Source organism: Vipera berus (genome assembly GCF_964194415.1).
Source record: "Vipera berus genome assembly, chromosome: 3".
Classification (NCBI taxonomy): Eukaryota; Metazoa; Chordata; class Lepidosauria; order Squamata; family Viperidae; genus Vipera; species Vipera berus.
The window spans coordinates 169,490,305-169,507,248 of NC_138204.1; the positions used below are offsets into that span (position 1 = coordinate 169,490,305).

General features: G+C 40.8%; 2 protein-coding genes across 4 annotated transcripts in view; one reads left to right on the plus strand and one right to left on the minus strand.

Moving 5' to 3' along the window:
* ANKRD29 (ankyrin repeat domain 29) overlaps positions 1 to 6,908 on the minus strand; it is a 40,444-nt gene extending 33,536 nt beyond the window's left edge. The window contains exons 1-3 of one of the 3 annotated variants that reach the window (XM_081323004.1): positions 5,768 to 6,901; positions 4,178 to 4,212; positions 627 to 737 (exon numbers count right to left, since the gene is read on the minus strand). Coding sequence is in view for 1 of the 3 variants with exons in the window: in XM_081323002.1 (XP_081179128.1) it covers positions 627 to 737; positions 5,768 to 5,779 (123 nt within the window). In the remaining 2 variants the exon portion in view is untranslated. Of the gene's footprint in view, positions 1 to 626; positions 1,084 to 1,474; positions 3,917 to 4,177; positions 4,213 to 5,767 lie in introns of those variants that run through there. The other 2 variants (XM_081323002.1, XM_081323003.1) reach the window with 2 other exon arrangements.
* A 7,627-nt stretch (positions 6,909 to 14,535) lies between these two features.
* The window catches only part of LAMA3 (laminin subunit alpha 3), a gene marked incomplete at its 3' end in the record, with an annotated part of 140,142 nt that continues 137,733 nt past the window's right edge, over positions 14,536 to 16,944 (plus strand). Inside the window, 1 exon segment of the mRNA XM_081324856.1 lies at positions 14,536 to 16,528. Within this exon segment, the coding sequence (XP_081180982.1) occupies positions 16,226 to 16,528 (303 nt within the window). The 5' untranslated portion in view covers positions 14,536 to 16,225.

Below are 16,944 nucleotides of genomic sequence, written 5' to 3' on the forward strand. Positions count from 1 at the left end.
CTACCAGACTGCTGGGGCTGCCATCACTGAGATATGCTATCACAGTTTGTGATCACATTGCTTAGCAATGGAAATTCTGGTTCCAATTCCCACTGTAAGTCAAGGACTACTTTATATTGATCCAAATGCTACTCTGAATCCTGGATTTTTTTCACTGCCATTGTAACTTCAAACAGTTGCTAAACAAAAGTTTATAAGTCAAGAAGCATAATATTTCAAATCATCTTGACGGAAATGTTTCAAACTTTTCAAAGAAGCAATAGTGAGAGAACATACGAATTAAGGCTATAGCACTCATTAGCACTTTCCAATCCTGTTCCTTGTTTCACAGTCTTCATTCAAATAGCACTCCTCAATTCTGGAATTCCCACTCAAATCCCCCCCCACCCCTTTGTTAACAGTAAGTCAGTAATGTGGGGGGGGGGGGAAGTGATATTCTCTTTAAGGAAGAGAAAAATATGGAAAGTTCCAAGCATGGAACTGCAGTTAAAATTCTTTGGCAATTCCTTTTAAGCAAAAGTTAGAAACTAACACCAAAACATTCCTCGGTATTTGTGTCTTTCCTATCACAGTGTATTATGAAAACAGAGGCAAATCATATGTTTTTCCATGGAGAAAGCCCTTACACTATCTTTGCAGTCCACATCAACACGCCCACTATTCAACAACAGCTGAAGCAGTGCCAAGTTTCCTTTCCTTGCAGCCCAGAATGCAGCATTTGCAAGTGGTGTCTCCTTCTGTTAATAAATCCAAATATAACAAGAATAATTAAAACCTGTTTCATGATGTTACATACAAGCAGGTGGGTATCTTGATAAACCTTTACCCCAAATCAAAGTTATTACACCAGTAATTTAGCACCATTATTTTTCCTTTTAATCGATGGAAGGAGAATCTCACCGATCTGGAGCACCTTGTACATCCTTTTGTTGTTGTTGTCAGTGTTCTTTATCTTTAAAAGTGTAAAGTAGTACTTCAATAGTTCAATAAATGTATTGGAACTTTAAGGGATCAGATCACTATTAAGCAAGCCCCCAAAAGAACACATACATATTTATCCTATGCACAATAAATAATGGGAGCCTATTAATAACAATAACAATAACAATAATCATAATCATAATAAAGTTGGAAGGGACCATGGAGGTCATCTAGTCCAACCCCCTGCTCAGGCAGGAAACCTTATACCATTTCAGGCAAATGGCTGTCCAGTCTCTTCTTAAAAACCTCCAGTGTTGGAGCATTCACCACCTCTGGAGGCAGGTTGTTCCACTGGTTAATTGTTCTAACTGTCAGGAAGTTTCTCCTTAGTTCTAGGTTGCTTCTCTCCTTGACTAGTTTCCATCCGTTGCTTCTTGTCCTGCTTTCAGGTGCTTTGGAGAATAGCTTGACTCCCTCTTCTTTGTGGTAGCCCCTGAGATATTGGAACACTGCTATCATGTCACCCCTCACCCTTCTCTTCATTAAACTACACATATTAGTCCAGATGAACACATTGCCATGGAAGGAGAAGTTAATGAGTGGATAAAGATATTAGGAGCATAACTGCATTATATCCTACATGCCTGCAGACTGTGGCTAATCCCCACTGGCAGTCTAATTTTACACCAGAACTATTTGTGATACACAAATGCACAACATTTATTTGCTGACTTCAGTATTCCCTGAGCCAATAAAGGATTTACCTGTCTCTCCTGCAGGTTTGGTATAGTGTGTTATAATTGAGTGTTGAGATATTTATTACCCTCAAATCTCCAGAGAGCAAATATACAGTATTTTGAGAGATTGTGATAAAACATTTGTGTAAATTTATGGGGACAGTATGAGAAATTCAGCATTTTACAGTATTATGTACTTAAAATGCTATCTTGTAACATAATACAAAAATATCTAGCTGACATTTATCAGAAATATCTGTTTATTGGAGCATCGGCATTTTTTCAGGCAGGATTCAATGACACTACAAAAAAAGGAAAAGAGAGATCCTGCTTAGTAACCCCTCTGCAGTGAATAACTACTCTTCAAAGAGCTGAGAATAGGAAACCCTATCCTGCAGGCAAAGAGGCAAGCTTCCAAGGTGCCATTTGCATTCATGGGGATGTAAATATGTGGATTGACAGGGGTATCTCAGGGATGCTAATGCAATGTCCGTTCATTCCCTTCTGATAAGGCCTTTTACTAACATCAACCAGAAAGCATAACACTGCAACCTGTGTAAGCCCCATTTAATTCAGTGGGTTTATTCTCAGGTAAATATGTACTGGACTATAGAAGGGTAGCATTAATCTCCCTATTCCTGAATGATAATCCAGCCAACTGTCTCTAGTGCTTTCTTGAATTAGGAATTATGTTAAAAGCAAGCAGAAACTTATAGTACCAAGTAATCCTCGACTTGCAACCACAGTTGAGACCAGAGACCAGAGTTTCCATTGCTAAGCAAGGGGGTTGTTAAGTTAGTTGTACCTAGTTTCGCCACGGCCATTAAGCAAATCACTGCTATTGAAAAGTGAATCATGTGATCATTAAGAAGATCCATTTTCTTCCTTGATTTTGGTGGTTGGAAGCTGGCCGGTGATCACGTGACTCCAGGACACTGCAACCATTGTAAATACATGCGAGTTGCCAAGCACTCAAATTTTGATTGCATGACCATGGGGATGCCGTGGTGCTCATAAGTGTAAGGACCACTAATAAGTTACTTTTTTCAGTGCCGTAACTTTGAATGGTCACTAAATGAGTGATTGTAAATTGAGGATTACCTGTATATTAAATGTGATAAGCAAATTCATGAAATTCTAGAATGTTACAGGTAGTCCTCAACTTACAACAGTTCATGTAGTGACCGTTCAAAATTACAACAGCACTGAAAAGTGTGACTTATGACCATTTTCTACACTTATGACCACTGCAGCATCCCCATGATCATGTGATGAAAATTCAGACTCTTGGCAACTGTCTCATATTTATGATGGTTGCAATGTCTTGGGGTCATGTAATCCCCTTTTGCGACCTTCTGACAAACAAGGTCAGTGGGGAAGCCAGATTCTCTTAACAAATGTGTTATAAGTTATCATGGTTGATTCCCTTAACAACTATGGCAAGAAAGGTTGCAAAATTCACTTAACAACTGTCTCACTCAGCAACAGAAATTTTGGAGTTCAATTGAGGTCGTAAATCGAGGATTAACTGTATTTATCACAAACTTTTGCCTTGTTCTCCATTCAAGGGATCTTGGATTTAACCCTCAATACAAAAACCTGTTTTAAGAATGAAGTAATAGGTAATGGGAACATTTTCTGAAACCTTGAACTCCCACTATCAATCAACTTCCCTTCACTTGAAAAGAAATTGCATTCCATATTCATCATTATCATCATCATCATCATGATCCATAATCAAAGAACAAGAATATGTAAAGATATACATTAAAACAGATGAGAAAACTAAATTTAAGTGATATCTAATTATCTATCTGGCACATTTGATTATCCAGAAAAATTATAGACATTCTTCCTTTTCAAATTATCATGGCTATTAGGAAGATCTGCTAATCAGGCCAGATTAAAAGGGTAGTGCAGATCTGGAAATCCACTGTGCATCAGTAACCATTTTCTCTGACAGACAATGTCTATGGAGTTCCCATTCACCCAGGTCTGTCAGGTAATGCTCTTACACAGGGGTTATTAAATCTTCTTCCAGTGACGAGGCCAAAGCATAGTCTGGTCAGTGTGAAGATTTTTCTATGAGATAGACAGAGAATATTGGCTACATACCTAACATAGGAGAATGATTTTTCCATCAAGTCTTTCCCATGTAAGTAAGGCCCTCAAAGAGGTCTCTCTGTAGTGTAGATCATTATCAAGGAGACAATAACACTGAGAAATCCACGCTGTCTAAAGAAAATAACTTTATAATCCAGGTGGCAGAAGATTGGTAGGAAAGATGGGGCAACAAGAACTAATTCTTTGGGAGAGCGCAGAGATTAATTTGAATCTAGTGGTTAAGGAACCAGGCCACTGTTCCTTAACTACTAGATTTTGAATTCTAGCATGAAGGTTAGCTCGGTTTGGGCCAGTCACTTTCTCTCAGCCCCCCCAGAGAAGTTGTGAGAAAAACAGGAAGAGGAAGGAGTATGAATTTGAGTTATTTCATAAGAATAATAAAGTGGGATACATACATATGATCTCCTTATGCAACTTGAACCTCTTGGTGCTGTAAAAATTGTATTATTTATTTGACAAATGTACACAGCTGCCCATCTTACATTGAACTCTGGGTAGCTCCCAGTCAACAATTAAAACAATATCAATAAAACAACAAAAACCATATTAATGCTATTAAAACAGTAAAAATGAAAAACATGGCCCCAAAGTTAAACTTCCAACATATAATCCCTAATTAAATTCTCCCACCTATCTCATCATATCCCAGCACTATCCCTTTCCCAGTATTATTTTTATTTATTTTATTTATTTTAATCCCATTTATATCCCGCCCTTCTCCGAAAACTCAGGGTGGCTTACAATTTAAGCACAAACCAATGTGCTTAGCAATAGCCTTCATTATATGTATATGCCTGCTTATTAGGGCCCCCCCCCAAGCGGCATTATTACAAAGTCAGCTTATTGCCCCCTACAATCTGGGTCCTCATTTTACCTATCTCGGAAGCATGGAAGGCTGAGTCAAGTATGAGGGGGTCTATGTATTATCAGGAAGAGCTTTATTTGGAGATACCTATGTAGGTCTCTTCCTGACATGGAGGGATTCTGTGGATAACTGCATAAAGCAGAACTTTATACATTTTTATGTATCTTTCAGTACAGGTACTAATCCAGTTTAAAGTAGATTGTTATGGTCAAGTTGTCATGTGGAGAAATGCGCCATAAAGATGTGGAAAAAGCCCTTTAGATTGTGGCTTTCAACCCACTGAAAAAATTAAGAGGCAGAACAACCCTGCCCTGTGTGGCTTTTTTTGCCAAATGGAGTTATAGCCAACTGGTTTCAGCAAAAATTGGCCAGGCACCTAGTTAATTTGTTTTAATATGCATTTTAATAACCAGTAATGTTAATTTTTTAAAAATCCAGTGAGTTGCTTTTGGGGTCCCAAGATTGCCTATGGAAAGATTGATGATGATAATGATGATTATAAAATTCAGGCCTACCAGTGTTTCCTAGCAGCCTCCATCAGACTTACCCCCTTAAAACTCCATTGGAGTTGGGTGACCAATGTATTTAAATAAATAACAATTTATGTACTCTGCAGAAAGATCCCTCCCAGAATGCTTCTCTGACAGTTTCTCAAGGGCAGGAGGCTTTGCACCACTTTCCGTATAAATTCAAAACAAGCCGTTTCCCGTGTCTTTTGAACGCGAGCCGTCTCCCTTATAAGTGACATTAGACTGAAAGGCGGGGTAGGTGGGTGGGTGCGATGATTTTTTTGACCGGGCTCATTTTCCATCTACACGCACAGACAACCCCGCGGGTCTAAGATGAACGCAGACAAGAAGGACTCACCCCAGCCGCACAAAGCTTCATCTTTCAGCGCTTGCCTCCACCGCCAGCGGCGAGCGGTGACACGCCAAAGATCGCTTTTCTGGAGCAGCCGGTTTCTTCCCCGGCTCCCATATCGTTTGCTGGTCTGCAACCCAGGCTAACGTCAAGAGGCAGGCGCTCCGTCAGGCCTGCGCCGGCGGGTGACTGCAACGTTAGCGGGAGAACAGCAGCCGCTGAGGCAGCTTCGGCCGGCACGGCTCGACTGCGGACTTACCTTGAAAGACATCTTGAGCTCTCTAAGGGGCTCATGCCTACCACCAAAAGTGGAGCTGCATCGTCTGGCCGCCCGGCAACGCTTCCTCCCGGCTTCCCTCTGGCCCTGGCAGGCGAACGTTCGTTCGGCAGAGCAGCCGGAGCAGGGCAGCGCTTGGCTGCAGAGAGCAGTAGCCCCACGCCCGAGCCGGCGTCTGAGCTACAGCGGCGGCTGTCTGCCAGCCAACCAGCGGCGCGAGGCCCACTTTCCCTTGCGAGCCGCAGGCTCTGCTGGCTCATCGTTGTGCCCTCGGAAGATTCCCGCGCTTTGTTGGGTCACAGCAGGAAGCGGGAGTTGCTGAATTAGCAAAACTCTCGTGAAAGGATCGGGAGGCGAGGCTTTTGCTCCGGGCCTCCTGCTGCAGGTCCTGGGCCACCTGCTCGTAGCCTGCCTGAGGTGGTAAAAGTAGCTGCAGAGAAGACAAAAAGTGGGGGAGAACCGTGTTGGGCTATTAGAGGACTTGTGCTAAAGGGGTACAGGTAGTCCTCGACTTCCAGCCACAATGTTGTGCCCAAAATTTCTGTTGCTAAGTGAGACATTCGCTAAGTGGGTTTTGCCCCATTTTATGACCGTTTTTGGCACAGTTGTTAAATGAATCGCTGGAGTTGTTAAATTAGTAGCACGGCTGTTAAGTGAATCGGGCTTCCCCATTGACTGCTGCTCAGAAGGTCACAAAAGGTGATCACATGACTCCAGGACGCTGCATCCACTTGCCAAGCATCGGAATTTTGATCATGTGACCATGGGGATGCTGCAATGGTCATTAAGTGTGAAAAAGGTCAGGAGGCACTTTTTTCAGTGGCGTTTGAACGGTCACTAAATGAACTGTTGTAAGTCGAGGACTACCTGTATTTCATTTAAGCTATTTACACTCCACTTTTGGATATTCAAGCAGATAAGAGTTAAAAAAATATTTCAGATTGGTAATGAAAAGCATTTAAATGTTATTAAGCAAGAAAAGAGCAGCATATGAAAAAGTTTCAAGAGTTCTTACTTCTAAAACAGGAATGGATACACCAGATTAGAGGAGCTTTATTAAGTACATTATGTTTTCCAATTAAGTTTTACATATGTGCTACACTCAAAAGGCTACAAATCCTAGTTTACAATAGTAAATAGATGGGGAAAGTGCTCAATAAACTGTCTTTCATTATTTTAGCCCCATGGATTTTGAGTGTAGAGGTACCAATTTGTTCCTAACATGAACAGAAGAACAGCACGGTCTTATCTGAAAGATCATATTGTAATAATAAATAATATGAAATTACTATTGTGAGGACATTGTGCATTTATTTTATAGTCCAGGAAGGAACAGCTGTCATAAAACATTTTGGAGTTTAACTTCCAGCGTATATACACAGAATTGGATTGCATGGTATGTCACAAAACAATACCAATTATGCAGAATTAAATAAATATCAGGTTATGACTTTGTATCTAAATCTCTTGAATAAAATAAATTAAAAAGATATAAGGTAATTATAAAAATGATTTACTTGAATTATTCTACAATCACATTTTCTTTTTGTTCCTAGACCATCTCTTTTGGATTAATTTACAGAAAGCAATATTAAGTCTTAATAAGTTTATGGAAAAAACTAAACTATACAATATACCCCCTTCATGGATTACTGCCTTGTCGTGGCGAAGGGGCTTGCGTAATTCAATGAAGCTATGAGCTATGCCGTGCAGGGCCACCCAAGACGGACAGGTCATAGCTGAGAGTTCTGACAAAACGTGATCCACTGGAGAAGGAAATGGCAACCCACTCCAGTATCTTTGCCATGAAAACCCTATGGACAGTACCAAAAGGCAAAACGATATGATGCTGGATATGACAACAACAACAACAACAAATACAATATACTGTATTTACTTTTCCATTTTAGTTAAAAAAGCTTTTTCTTGCTTTTCTATCTTGCCCTTCTTGCAGAGTAGCAGTTTTATTTTCACTTGAAGCACATGAGAACAAACATTTATTTTGAAAAGTTTTTTTGTTGGAAATAGTGGCTGCCTAAACGAAATTAGGTTCTTGCTTCAGAACAGCAATAAAACAAGGAAGATCTTGATCAAAAGTTTACATTGAAATAATGATTTGTATGGCAACCTATAGATCATATGGAGCATTTTCTGTATTTTCATGACTTGGCATCTCCTAATTTCTACAGCAACCAAGAATGCAAGAAACAAAATTCCATTGTGCATGATCTGAAAGCCAATCCTGAGGCATCACAGTGAGAATGGTGAACATTTCTTCAGAAACATGCTCTAATTTAGAAGTAAGCAACCTTTTTGGACAGGCATGCACATAGGCAATTTTAGATCATATTTCTGGCACTCTCATAAAGAATGCCCTCTTGGCAGAAATGAATTATATCTGGACACAAATCAAATACATAATAATAAAATGGCTCCCCTGGGAGAAGCAGCCATTTACCTAGCCATTTACCAGAAGGCAAAGAATTGAAGTTGTTCCCTTTAGCCTTCTCTACTACCCATTGTTTTTGTTTTTTTCCTGGGCAGATAGACAAACTACCAGACAAAGCACTGGGTTCAGCCATCTATTTTTATTTTTTAATTTTCTAAGAATGTGTTTGAAGTCGAAAGGACTTTTTCATAAAGATGAAAGCCTTGTAGAGTGCCAGCTTCCCATGTTAAGTTTTTTGAGTTAAAACAATCTTGAAAGATTCTAAATGAGCAGAGAATTTGATCAGCTCTGCTGAAACCAATATTGATTTGGAGGCAAGTATCATCATTTGTTACATTTTTTGTGTGGAAACATAGCTATCTTTAAAATCTTGCTGCCACCCACAACCTCAGAGTAATCCATGTAAAATAATTTTGTTGAAGTTTAAACTTACATAGACATTCTTGCCTCTCAGGTGTACGTTACCAGACATTGTAATAACAGACTGGATTTTATTATATTCTATCTCCCAGGTATTCAAAAGAGTTAAACTATTATGGTCAATTAAAATATAATTTAAAACAATGTATGAACAGATAGTATAGAATCTGTTTAAAGAGATATATCAACCAAAGTAATCTTCCAAGCTTAATTATAAAATGACTTGTGGTGGTACAATGATTAGAATGCAGTATTGTAGGCTAATTCTGCTGATTGCTGACTGCCAGCATTTTGGCAGTTCGACTCTCACTAGTTCAAGGGTGACTCAGCCTTCTGTCCTTCCGAGATTGGTAAAATGAGGACCCAGATTGTTGGGACAATTTACTGAGTCTATAAATTGCTTAGAGAGGGCTGTTAAGCACTGTGAAGTGATATATAAGTCTAAGTGCTGACTTCCGGTTAGTCATCGCACTTTGATGGGTGCAGAAAGATGGGGCTCCGTCTTCCACGTTCAATTTTGCCCCTCTGGGGATCCTAAAAAGGGTTGAAAGTCACCCCAGAGAGGCAACAAAGTAGGGGACCTTCATTGATCATGGAGGGGCAGTGGCCCTTCTGCTAATCCGAGGAAGCCGTCAAAACCGATGGGGAAAAGACTGGCTACATTCGTATGGCTAGTCAAAAACTGCTGACAACCGAAGATAAGCACTAACTAGCAATTTTTGAGAAACGTAGATGGAACTGGGTGAGACTTTACCCTCTTTTTACAACCTTAATACTACTGTCCTGGAAAAAAGAATGCCCAAAGCAAAGAATCCTCCCTGATGAGAGAGGAAATGGAAGTTTTTGCCCCGCTCCCTCAGGAAAAGAAAAGCAGCGAATTAATTGCTTTGGGGAAAAATAGAGAAAACTACAAGATCAATTTGGAATTAATACAGATATATAGCTTTGAAATGTGGAGACAAAAGTACCTTTGAGATTTTTTTTTTTAGAAAAGATATTTGAAAGTCTTTAAAATAGGCTTGGATTTGGAAAGCTGGAAGATGGTGTCAATGACATCTAGTGGCGAATTATAGCACTACAATTTGTTATGTTTAAAGGAAACTTGGCTTGAAGCCTGTTGTTCCTGGAAACTTTCACTTTTGCAGACTGCAGCTGGGAAAAGGGAAAAAAAACCCTCTTGGGCTGCTTATCTGTTTTGGGAACCCTATTGGACTATAAAGACTACATACAAAAACAAAATGGGTGTTTCATACCTAGCCTCAAATGATAGAAAACTATCTTTAACACTTGTCTCCAAAGACTCCAGCTTGATGTACCAACAAGAAAATGTTAATGGATCTCAGAAAGAAATTCTATGTTGAAATAAATCCAAGAGACAATTGTTTTATTTCATGATGACACTAAAAATAACACAAGTGGGATAAAAGAACAATTTTCTAACCTAAACTTACAAATCCAGACAATGACTACAAAGAAGGAACTAGTAACCCAGAACACAGAAGAAAAATTAGAAGAAACGGTTCCAAAGATGGAGGACATAAAGGAAGGAATTAGCAGACAGATACAGACAAATGAAAAATCAGAAGATGTAGTGATAACACTGGAAATGGGAAAGATATCTTACTTGTTAAGATCAAAACACATTTGAGGATAATGAAGAAAAGCTGATTGAACGGATAAAACTATTAGGAGAAATGTTGAATATTGACAAACAAGAAATAAAAAAACTGAAGGAGAAGGATGGAGGCTGTTTAATGAATATAAATGGGTTGAGCGTTCTTCCAAAAATACTTCAATCAAATTCTCTTCCTCATTCCAAATAATATATACAAAATCAGAGGAAGAATTACTTGATGGTTCAAATGTACTGACTTGGAAAGTTATTTGGCAAAGGAAGAAAGCTAGAGTAAGACTGAATAAAATAGAGGTTTTGACCTATTAGATGGGATATTATATTATTAAACAGTTTAAATATGGTATAGAAAATAGATAACTATTAGAAATAGAAGTATTATTATAATTAGAAGGATAGGATTTGTAACTAGAATATTATACTTTGTTATGAGATGGGAAATATGAAAATTCTAAAAGGATTTGAATAAGAGAAGCTTTTGGTTACCCAAATATAATTTATTACGAGAAAATTATAAACATTAGAGAACATTGAACATTGATGGGAAATTAAAATTTTAAAAAGCAGGAAAAACAGGATATTGATTGAACAAATGGATTTTAAGTGCAAATGCAATTGAGATATGTTCTGGCTAGAAAAAATATTATAAACTGACACTATCGATATTATGTATAATACCAGAAAAATGTGATGAAGATGTCTATATTTAATTGTATATGTATTAACAGTAACAAGAATTGTATTTGGCCAGTGCGGAAAAATACATACCACTGGAAGAAGAGAGGATCAAGGAAGCACTGGATGGTGTAGTATTGGAAGTAGACTGAGAAAGTTAGTATGTACCACTGAATTACCAATGGACCCAGACAACACATTGTTTTTTAAGTACTCATGATTGTAAAATTAGAAAATTAATAAAATATTTATAAAAAAATAAGTCTTAGTGCTATTGCTATTGCTACTCTGGCCAAGTTTCAGTTGCCTTTCTGTTCTCATCCTCCCTCTTTACAAGTTCACTTAGGTGTATAGCTCCCTTTTCATATGGTTGTGCCCAATTTTTTGTTTTTAACAGAACAAAATTATCTCATCACAACTATCAAGGAATATTTCCATAGATATCTTCTTGTCTATTCATGTGAGCAACAACTGTATTCCATAATTAAGCTACAGGACTGAAGTCACATATTTTTCCTATTTCCTCTTTCTCTTACTCTACTTGTAGCAATGATGGAATCCTGCAGACTAGAGGCAGGTAACAAGGCAGATCTTAGGGCAGGAAGCAAAAGCAAGAGGGTGGAAAGTTGCAGACTGATTACAAAGGGGAGAAGAGAGAGGCAATGGGAATATACATGTGCACTTAAAATTAGGTGAGTATGATATCTCAGACACCGCCCATTGCTGACATAGAGTTTCCTTTAAAGCAGGGGTGTCAAACTCAATTTCATTGAGGGCTTCATCAGCATTGCGGTTGCCCTCAGGGGGCTGGGTTGGTATGGCCTGGGTGGGCATGGCCTACTGGGTGGGTGTGGCTAGAGTGCGTATGGCCTACTGTGTGGGCATGGCCAGCTCTACATTGTTCGCATGAAGGGTGCCTATGGGAGCCTGGGCAGGAGTGGGACAGATCTGAGGGTCTCTGGCAGAAGGATGGTCTCTGGGCCAGGGCCAAGGCAGTGGGGGCCATTCCCTCACTGTTTCCAGGATGGCTTTGCGGGCCACATGAAATCACTTCGCGGGCCGGATCCGGCCCCCGGGCCTTGTGTTTGACATGTCTGCTTTAAAGAAATGCAGCACTGAAAAATGTCTATATTCAGAAAAGGAATTTATAGTTGGAACTTGGATTGATAAGGTTCACTATGCTGCCTGATTAATGCTGTTAAATATCTGAATAAAGAAAACATATTCATGTTTGCACAGTAACTAGATCTCTCCCAATCTGGATAATATAAGAGATGTTATCTGTGCATAAATAATGTTCCTCATCTATTCCTCATCTATTCTTTGACTTACAGTGAGCCACTGGCACATATAACGATCTATTTCACTATTGGCGCATTTTTGTGTTTCAGATTTTCTTGAACAGAAACATGCACAACTCAGCATCAGATGTTTTAAGTTGATCTTTTAAATACAGTGGCAAAAAACATTTGTCATCACTTTCCTCAGCTAAAAAGTTAGGAGAAACACTGGCAGTATTGTATTTTATTAAAAACAGGATATGAAACAAAAAAAGATTTAACACTACTATACTGTATATTAGTCATGATACAGTAGAAGCTGGCAATCTGTCATTTAAAACAAGCAGACTGGAGTTGCTGATGTCCATTATTCTCCATCAATACCTGTTGACATAAAATGTAATATGTAGATTTGGCAAGATCAGTAGATTACACAAGTCAGTTGTAATCTTTCTATACCAAGATACTTATTCCTTCAGTTCTAAAGTCTGCTTCTGCTCTGTGCATGATTTTCAATCTATTTTGATTATGCTTTTGTAGAATGAAAATGTTTATTTTCTTCATGTTGGTCTGGGTAAAACTCTAATTACATAGTAGGGAAAAAGTATAATGTACTTTGTGCTTAATTTTTTCCAAATAATAAGCCAAATATTGAAATGCTGTATACAAAGATTTCTCTTGCCTACTTTGCTTTCCTGGATTAAAATAGCACATACAACTTTCTTGTATGTTTTAGATTAGAAACCAGCTCTTAAAGCTTTGTCAGGACAATTAGTCAAAAGGTTCTCCTTGCCGCATTCACAAAATACTTCAGCATAACTTAATTTAAGGGCCCTAATGGAGCATTATGTGACTATGCAAAGATGGATAGCAGGGTTTTGGCTTCTAGCCTTCTGACTGAATTCCGTCCCAGATTAAACCAGGGGGAGAGGCATTGCTGATGGGTCAATTGGCCAAACCCTGGTACACGCGGCTTCCCCAAATAAAGGTGTTCCACCAGGAATTTGGCTGAAAGCAAAAATAAAACCTCAGAGCCTTCCATTTGTGCATGTTGGCAATTCCAAAACATCTGCAGCTATTTAAAAACAACCCTGGGGAAGAAAGTCAGGAAATTTAGCACAAGCTGGTTGGAAAAAACAAGAATCCAAATCACAGATAAAATAAAAATATGCTATAGTGTTTATGCTACTAAAAGTCATTATGTTATATATGGTTATGAACAACTACAGATCAGGAACTGAGACTATTGTTTAGTAAAAACAGAATAACTGAAAAGGTAGGCCAAGTTTGTTATCTACCTGAAGTGTCCTGTTTTAGGGGTGTCTATTCAGGCTGCAAGCTGTTTGTAATAGGAACATAAGTTATTTTTGGCTTTTGATGTGCTCACCTTGCAAAAAGAGAGAGAGAGAAGTGCATAAGAAAAGTCACATATCAACCTTCATAAGAATACTTTCATTGTGTTTAGTACAGCCTTGAACAGGACTGCATTATGATAGTCTTCTTGTTATGGCCCATCAAGTCAATCCTGACTCCTGGTGGCTAGAGGAACAAGTCCCTGCAGTTTTCTTGGCAACGTTTTCAGAAGTGGCTTGCCAGGACTTTCTTCCTAGGGCTCTGAGAGAATGAGTGGCTCCCAGTATAATAATCCAGAATTCCTTTCTTTAATGTATCATTTAATATCAGGGCATTGCAGTAAGTTATACATGTACACTTTTAAAGATTAAGAACAGTTTCGAAAAATGGAGTTGGTGTTTCAGCCATATTTAATTAAGAGGAGAGAGAGGAAATTTTAACTCCTAGCAGCAATTCCAGCAATGATGAGGGATATTGTAGTTCAGCAATGAATGAAGGGTCTATATTTTATTCCTGTGAAGTACTGCTAAAATACTGCTAAAATACAGCCAGCATTCTCCAAAGCAGAAGATTAAACTCATACAACTATCAGTATTTACTTGGTAAATTACTTTGTGTTGTGGTGTTCATGTGTCATACAGTTTTCCTATTACAAGATAATTTGAACTCATAGGGGAGGAATAAGCCAACCTGGCATGCATTACTGAAGCCTGGCTGACACCAGAGGGGGGAGTTTCTCTCTTGGAAATGTGTCCAGCTGGGTTTAGGGTCTGCAACCAGCCAAGGCCTTAGGGCAGAGGAGGGGGCCTAATGGCTGTCATCCAGGAATCTTTTTTTGCTTTTCAGGCATCATGCTCCACAGGTTTCTGGGTGTGAGGCCCTGTTGGTCTCACAGGATCAGTTGGAAATGTTGCTGCTGCTGCTGTACCAGCCTCTGTGCTGCCTCCCTGCCTGAACTGCTGGATGCCAGCTCAGGATTGGCAGGGGAGTTCCCCTAGTTTATGGTCCAGACTTCAATCTGGTTTGGCCTCGTAAGCAGCTCAGGAGTTCATGGCCACCATGGTGGCCATGGGCCTACACCAGGTCATCCAAGGTCCAAATCAGGACAGTGGTCACACTCCGAATATGACTGTATTGTTGGCAGCCTGATCTGATGGGGGATCTGTCATTATCCCCTCTAGCATGGTCAGACCATGCCCTGGTGGCTGTAAGAATCTCCAGTGCTGCTTCCTCCTGCAAAGAGAGAAGACTTATTTGAATTATTCGTCCTTGGTGACTACACCCACTTAGGCTAGGAAATGTTCTGGGGGCTCTGCAGCCCTAGCCTGTGGAGGCTTTGGCCACAACCTGAAAGCAGCCAAGGCCCTGGAGAGAATCACACCCATGTGCCCTCTTCTGGCCCATCACTCCCAAAACTCTCTATGGTTTGTGGAGGAGCTGAAGATGCTGGAAAGAGCCAAAAGATGCCTAGAGCACTGCTGGAGGAAAACTTAAGAACACATCTGATTTGACACGGGTCAGAGCCATTGTTAAGCTCTACATCATGGCAGTAAGAGCAACAAAATGTCACTATTTCTTGGGTCTTATTGCATCCCTAGAGTGTCGCCTGCATCCCTAATTCAAGATCACCTGGTCTCTCATTGGGAAGAAGGGCTCAGATGGAGAGGAATTTATCAAACACCTGACAGATAAAATCAGTTGAAAATCAGTTATAATAAACCATTGGCACTTTACTTATGCTGCTGTAACCTTGAATGCTGAAGTAGCTGCTCCAGAGGAAATGTCTTAATTTCCATATAGTGAATGAAAGATGATCCTGACACCCTCCAAAAATTAGTTTAATGATTTGTGGAAGTCAGTTTTTTTTTTAAAGAGAGGAAAAAAAGATGGAACTGAGTTGAAAATCCAAGATGAAGCCTGTTCATATAGCTTAAGTGAGGTAAATGTGCAGTTGTGAATTGTTTGAAGTTAGCTACTGTGGGAATGCTGAACATGGTGTTCCCAACCTCAAAGTCTCTGCAAGGCAATCAAGTGGTGGAAAGTATGGGTCGTCTTAAGAAATTTTCTTGTGTTTTTAACGCCAGCCTCGGCCCCTAAACCCACAAGCACCCTGTAATGGACATTTAATCAAAGGCAAATTCCACGAAGTTCAGTTGCGCTGAAAGAAACGCGGAGAGTACAGGATCGCAGCCCTGAGCGAAGCCTTAATCTGATCCGATCTGCAGCCAGCAAAGAGTGACGCGTTTCCTCAGTCCTCGCCTGACTTAACGCCGGACTGGCGCTCCCGGCTAACCGAAGCAAGCGCCGGGTTGTTGTTAGAGCTGCAGGTGTTTTTCTCCGCCGAGATCGTTCAGGGGGTCACCACACCGCCTTCGCCTCCTTGGGGCCCACGTAGTCCGATCTCCTCCTCTCCCTGTGGCGCTGGGCGGCGTTTTTCCTCGCGATCCCGCGAAAAGTGGCAGCGGAGCAGCAGGAGGTGTCTCCTCCTCCTCCTCCTCCCCCGCTTTCTTTTCGGTGCCCTCCGAGCTAATCGGAGCACAAAGGGGCACCGGAGGGGCGGAGGCAGGCCGTCCCTCTCGGCTCATTAATCCCGCGGACGGCGTAAACAAATCCAGTGAAGGGGCGCGAAGATGGCGAGGACCCGGGTGGCGGCCCCTCTCTTGACTTCTGGAGCGCCGCCGGGCGCAGCCTTGGCCGGGTTGGTCTTGGCGCTCTGGTCCTGCTGCCAGCCCGCGGGCTCTCTCGCGGCTTCTGCCCTGGGCGCCGGGGAGCGGGCGCTTAGTCTCCACCCGCCTTACTTCAACCTGGCGGAGATAACCCGCATTTGGGCAACTGCCACCTGCGGGCAGGACGAGAGCGGGAGGCCCCGCCTAGAGCTCTTCTGCAAGCTGGTGGGGGGACCCGCTGCGTCCCCCGACGGACAAACCATCCAGGTGAGAGAAATGACCGTGGGGGAGGGGCGAGTGATGGTGATGGTGGTGGTGGTGGTGGTGGTGGGGTAGAGAGATTGGGACGAAGAAGAACGGAAAGAGCAGCAGCACTCCTAAAACTTCGAAATTGGATTAGTTACTTCTCTTGGGATAGTAACCATCACGGTTGCAATCCTGTATTCTTGGGGCTGAGGTCTCTGAATCTCAGACTTTTTTTCCCTGGATGGGCATGCATAAAATCGCCTATGAATAATAGCTGTCTTCATCAAGACAAGGTAATATAGAACCTCTCTTTCTTCCCCTAATACCAGTGGCACTGATCCAGTGTGATCATGTATGTGTATAGTTCAAATATACATCAGCCTTGGTGGAGCAGTGGGCTAATGCCTCCTTAAGTAACACCAGCTGCCTGCAATTAG